Source organism: Poecilia reticulata, linkage group LG13 (genome assembly GCF_000633615.1).
Source record: "Poecilia reticulata strain Guanapo linkage group LG13, Guppy_female_1.0+MT, whole genome shotgun sequence".
In the NCBI taxonomy this organism is placed as follows: domain Eukaryota; kingdom Metazoa; phylum Chordata; class Actinopteri; order Cyprinodontiformes; family Poeciliidae; genus Poecilia; species Poecilia reticulata.
The window spans coordinates 7,439,857-7,446,415 of NC_024343.1; the positions used below are offsets into that span (position 1 = coordinate 7,439,857).

The following is a 6,559-nucleotide window of genomic DNA, read 5'->3' on the forward strand; positions in this document are numbered from 1 at the left end:
ATTATTATTATTTTTTTTTTAAGGGACACTTTGAATTGACACCTTTTCTAATCACACAGCCCAGCTTCTTTCTGAGAAGTCTAGAAGTGGTCCAAGGAGAAGTTGGAGTTCTGTCTTTTTGCTCTGACTAAATCATACCTGTGTGTGATTACATGGGTTCATTTCTCACATCTAACCTCTTTCACCTAAAGTATAGGTCACATTTGCTTGAAAGTGTGTGCATGTATGTGTATGTGTATCCCTAAAGGGACTATAATGTTGGTCAATGAACAAAGGAGACGTCCTCAGTTTATTAGGTATCTCAGACTCCATTAGGTCATGGTGTGCACCCCCAACAGACACGCAAAGATACGTCATCCTCATTAAACTCCCATTTATCCTTCAAATACAGAGACTGCACACAAACACTTTAATGACAGTTGATGTATGTTAATCCTTTGCACTACTAGATGACAAAGTTATTTACCAAAATAACTTTGTCATATTATGTGACATAATATATATTCTGTTATGTTTTTGGTAAAACCTTCTGTTGTGGGTCTTCAGGCTGCTATCCGTGCCCCGGTCCCTGCCTCAATCCAATAGCTYTGGGAAGCCGCTGGCTCGCCTACGCTGAGAACAAGGTGGTCTACACACACGCACATGCACACACACACGTACACAYACACATACACATACACATTCATCTTATAACAGAATTGCCTTATCTCAGAGAAACGACATATTTACCCTAAAAATAAAATGCTTTTTATCTGTTTTCTGCTTCTTTAATCTGTCTGGATAAACAACTCATTCTAAGAAGAGTCCACTACAGATGATAACATTTTTGAAAATCAACAGATGCGCAGGCATTTTCTTTTTAATGGGATTGTTAAGTATTTACAAAAACCTGAATGTTCTACTGCAGGATTCTGCAATACATTTAATGCATAACCGTGTTTTGGTGCTGGGCCACTCAAGTAATTGACAGATGGGACCACTGTTTGTGTGACTGCCTGAGGAGGATTTTCTGAAATGACAAAATGTAGCTTTTTGTACAGTTGGAGCAAGACTGGGGCCGGGCTTTTCAAGGGATGTTGTGTTTGAAATTAAATTGGTGGAGATTGGCTGTTTGGCTTTTCCAGCTCTTTCAGTTTTTTCCCTTAAGAAAATCAGTCTAGCAATGGTTGATGGTCAAACTCTATAATTCTGAGTTATTTTCTCCAGATTTTCTCATTGCTTACCTCCAGCAGTCTCCTTATTGCTTTGTATGCTTGTCTTTATGGCAGTTAATAAGATGTCACCAGTCTCATGGAGGAGCCTGTGGCGACAACGCACAGTCCTACACGGCTACAGTGATCAATGCTGCTAAAGTAAGCACACACTTCTCTTCCATCTACCGTTGTTTTAATGTCAGAATTTATACTAGCTGCCCGCAGGACAGCTATTTAGTCTCAACTCCACACTTTTTAAAGGGAGACGGCAGTACATTGCTGATGCTAACTTGTGTTTAGTATTGAAATGAACAGATTAAATTATTACTTATTAAAATGTATTAGACTTTTCTGAAACTGTTCTAATCAGTCAGTGGTTTTTGACCAGCATCAGTCACAAAACACTGACCTGTAATAGTCAGTTGATATCACTTGGAATGAAAAAAATATTGAGAAGTGTTTGTGTCTTTCTGTGTACTTAATTAGTTTGACAAGTAAAAGTTTGTGTGTGCAGCACTATCAGGTTTTCATTAATCCGCAGCCAATGCTGCCAGTACTCTGATCAGCTTCCATTTCCCATATCGTTACCTTTTTAAAATAATGTCAAATTTTTTATTGCTAAAAGATTAATCAATTTTGGCAACAAAAATAAACTTATAAATGGGCAATTATTTTAAGAAGGTGGTATGAAGAAAATACCCCCTCAGCATGATGCTCCCACTACCATGTTGGGGGTTGTGTTTTGAGGGCGATGCACATAGCTTTTGCATGCAGACCAAGTGCATCGGCTCCTACATGTTACCTATGACCTTTACATTGCTCATGGAGAAATTTAACCTGGAATTGACGCCGGCTCTGCCAGTATTGATGTTAAGTAGAGCAGAAAGGGCTGAGCTTGTCACATGCTGATATCAGAAGGATTTATTTAGCTACAAATGATCAAGAGTTGGCCAAAAGAATGACAGCAATAACAGCATTATTATTATCATGTTTTAGGTTCATTTTGTTATTGAAAAATGGAATTGAATTACTTATTTGCATTCTTTGTTTTTCTAAAATTGCATAAAATAAGACTATTAGAAAGGCTGTTAGAAAGAGCTTCACACTGTTCCAATTTGGTTATCCAGTTATCTGCTTGTGAGAAGAATAGAATAGGATACAATAGAATAGAATATATTTTATTGATCTGCAAGTGTCATGATTAGTGCTGGTTGAGTGGTGAGGTAGGATGCAGGCAGGCCAGGATGAAGATGAAGATAATGATTTTAATGACAACACATGGAACTGAACAACGGGGAGCACAACGAACACATGGAAACAGACTGGTTACAAACAACGAAGATCCGACCAGAGACAAAGACAACAGGTGGGACTAAATACACTGGGAGGGTATTCAAAGATGACCGCTGTCAGAGTCTGGTCCGCATTGCCGGCACTAAGTCGGGCTCGTTTCCAGTGAGAGTTGGACTCCGCCAAGGCTGCCCTTTGACACCGATTCTGTTCATTACTTTCATGGACTGAATTTCTAGGCGCAGCCGAGGTGTTGAGGGGATCCGTTTTGGTGGCCTTAGGATCGCATCTCTGCTTTTTGCGGATGATGTGGTCCTGTTGGCTTCATCGGAACGTGATCTACAGCTCTCACTGGAGCGGTTCGCGGCCGGGATGAGGCTCAGTGCCTCCAAATCCGAGGCCATGGTCTTGAGCCGGAAAAGGGTAGAGTGCCTCTTCCGGGTCAGGGGGGTTGTCCTGCCTCAAGTGGAGGAGTTTAAGTATCTGGGGATCTTGTTCACGAATGAGGGAAGAAGGGAGCGGGAGATCGGCAGGTGGATTGGGGCAGCATCTGCCATGAAGCGGGCGCTGTACCGGTCCGTCGTGGTGAAGAGAGAGCTGAGTCAAAAAGCGAAGCTCTCAATCTACCGGTCGATCTAAGTTCCCACCCTCATCTATGGTCATGAGCTATGGGTCATGACCGAAAGAACGAGATCACGGATACAAGCTGCCAAAAAGGGTGTCCTCTGCAGGGTGGCCTGGCTCTCCCTTAGAGATAGGGTGAGAAGCTTGGTTATCCGGGAGGAACTCAGAGTAGAGCCGCTGCTCCTCTACGTTGAGAGGAGCCAGTTGAGGTGGCTCGGGCATCTGGTAAGGATGCCTCCTGGACGCCTCCCTGGTGAGGTGTTCCGGACACGTCCCACCGGGAGGAGGCCTTGGGGAAGACCCAGGACAGCTGCAGGAAGCAGAATCCCGGAGGCTGGTCCGGCGGGCGTCTCCGGCGCAGGAAGCGGAGTCCCGGAGGCGGTCCGGCGGGCGTCTCCGGGGCAGGAAGCGAAGTCTCGAAGGCTCTGGATGACCGGCAGGACGGCCGGCTGAAGGTTCTGGCGGAGCACTGGGARCTCTARTGGCTGCTCACCGGCAGCGGACTCGGGGAGCTCGGACGGCAGAGTCTCAGGTGGAGCACAGGGAAACTCGGGAGGCAGAAACTCGGACGGAGCACAGGGGGCACTAGGAAGCTCAGTCGGAGCAATGGGAGGCGGAGGCTAGTCCGCAAACTCGGGGGGCGGAGCCACGGGATACTCGGGAAGCTCGGAGAACTCCGGAGGCTGCTCAGCAACAGCGGGCACGGGGAACTCAGGAGGCTGCTCACCAGCAGCGGGCACGGGGAACTCTGGGGGCAGAGACAGACGTCGCCTTGTTGCGGGGACCGGAGGCAGCTGCAGGCGGGGCCCAGTGGCCGGGACCTCCGGCGGCTCAGGGCAGCGGTGACGGCTTAGCCCAAGGGCCGGGATCTCCGGCATTCTAAATACACTGGGAGGGTAATCAAAGAAATGAGACACAGCTGGGAACAATCAACAGGGAAGACAGAGACTCACAGGGGAACAGGCTAATAAACACAGACAAAATAAATACACAGAAAACACAGATCACAACAGCAAGGGGAACTTGCTTATTTGTTGACTAGCTACGTCATCGAATGTGTCATTAACAAATAATAATGTGACCACAGGTTATATTAAATTAATTTAAAAAATATACTTAAGTGTGATATGGTAATTTAAATACAACTTAAATATAAAATAAATAACTAAAATAATGTGGCTGCAATGTTAATCTATTAATGAGTCCAGAGAAAACTTGGGTCTGAAAACACAGACCATCAATTACTATGATAAATGTTAACTTCAGCCTTAGAATCAGAGTTAAAGAGGAAGGACGGGTCATGCCTCACACACTTTCCACTTCACAGTTTTTCATTGCTTTGTGTTGACTGATTATATAATACCCCAATGAAAAACACTGAAGTCTACAGTTGTATTAAGACCAAATGTAAATGCATTTAAAACAGCTTGAATACATTTTCAAGATGCAGTACATCATTGTTTTTCTCACTTTCCTCCCATGTTTTAGTAGAGTTATACATGTTGAGAATGCATAATGGACTTTTTACTTCAATTGCTTGAATCCTGCTTAAAGAAATGTTTTATCATTGGTCTGAACCCTTGCTTATGTAAAACTGTAGTGAGAACAGCCTTTCCAGCTTTGCCTCTACCATCTGTAAATCTATTGACATTGGATCTGCCTAGCCGTTCCTGGCTGACTGGCTCTGAGCTTATGAGACACTTCATCAACCTGCCTGTTTTTTGTTCGCCCTGTAATCCACTTCTCGCCATTGGTCTTGGTTCACTTGCCTCCACTGGGGAGTGGCTCTAAAATGAGTCACTAACRGCCCACCTCTGATCTTAGGTTAAATTCATTCCTGGCATCATTTAGTCACTGACCAGCATATGCTAATTAGCTACTCCTTGTGGGGATGGTAGTTTATTTGTTTATTTTGTCTCAGAGAGAAAGATTTATTTCTAGATTAAGTGTATCAAACAGCAAGTGTGTGAACTCTGTAATTACCATAAAAAAGAACTGTGTCATTAGTAGGTTAGCAGGACGTCAGTAAGCTGTACAATGGCAGGGCTATTGATATGAAGACAGGCATTCTGCACGCGCGCCCTCTCCTCATTTAGAACCATATATCTCAATATGGATGACAAGGTATCTCATTTTGGCTCGTGGCGCGACACGCTGGCTCTGTGTGCTGATGTCCAGAGACAGAGACGCAGAAGGGGGAAGGGGCAGCATTAAAGTGTAATGGCTTTTGTTTATAAGAAAGATTAAAGAGAGATAGCCAGAACCATCCAGTTGTTTCTGTCCTGTATGCGCTCTTTAGGCCATACTAAGCCTTTTGCTGATGACTACTTTGCATATGATTAAGAAAGACCTTTTGCACAAATTAGATTGAAATGTGCTCAGATGGCGACATCAGGCTGTTTTTTGTCAACCATCTGACTTAATCGTCTCCCCCGCCCCCTCCCCCTAACTAAATCAATACCCCCTGTTTGGACTACCACAAAGAACTCCACAACTGCAGTGATTAGAAAACACATTAGTGTTGATCAATTAGAGGCCAAACGCCTCTCTTAATAATTGATGGCATTTCTTACATTTTACACACGTAAATGCACCCAGGCAGCAGAGACTGTTAGTGTGCCTGGCCAAGTGGCTAAGAGAGACAGTAGGTGATCTTCAGACCCAACAAACTGGAGGCGCCATGGTGTATTGACAGGGCCGCCTAGTCTGAATGCTTGATTAGGCTCTCCAGGGCCCCTTTGGCGCTTACACACACGCAGACACTCAGTCACATGCATTGGACTCCATTAGACTAAGACAGTGTAGTACGTGAGATAGACTCCACTTAAGCAGCACTATCCATTTCCCTCAATTGAGCCACAGAGGTGTGTTTGAGCCAGACACCCTGGCTGGACCTTAAGCTGACACAGAGGAGCCTCTCTCACACACGTTGGAGTCTCTTGTGGCGGCAGGACTACAAATAATCAGCACTACAAGTTATCAGTGGGAATCAAGAGAGCATACTGCATACACCCACACAGATGGTATTCCACGTATATACCTTGTGCTTCTGAGTTGCGATTTTATTGTTTTAGACCAGTCTTTAGAGCAAATGGATGCAGGATTAGATTTATCATTTCTGATGCGTGGATCTGATGAAATTTACTCTGTTTTGTCAATGTCTTTTCAGACTTTGAAAACAGGCCTAACAATGGTGGGCAAAGTTGTGACCCAGCTGGCCGGTACCCTACCGGCAGGCACACCCGACGAAGAGGGAACCCCTCACAGTGCAAGTCGCCGCAGCCCTCATAGTCCTGGCGTGATCACCATCATTGACGCAGACAATGTTGGCGAAGGACAGGTCAGTTAATGAAACACAGGATTCCTCAGAACACTTGAACTCATGATTTCTGTCATTCCTGCTTATGATTAGTTAATTGTAAATGTTATTTATATATATATATATATATATA

At 44.5% G+C, this 6,559-nt stretch overlaps 1 protein-coding gene across 1 annotated transcript in view; it reads left to right on the plus strand.

Annotated features, from left to right (window-relative positions):
* Positions 1 to 6,559, plus strand: part of bcas3 (BCAS3 microtubule associated cell migration factor) — a 386,180-nt gene that overhangs the window by 50,751 nt on the left and 328,870 nt on the right. The window contains exons 10-12 of the mRNA XM_008425245.2: positions 547 to 623; positions 1,269 to 1,352; positions 6,277 to 6,447. Coding sequence (XP_008423467.1) covers positions 547 to 623; positions 1,269 to 1,352; positions 6,277 to 6,447 — 332 coding nt within the window. The remainder of the gene's footprint in view (positions 1 to 546; positions 624 to 1,268; positions 1,353 to 6,276; positions 6,448 to 6,559) is intronic.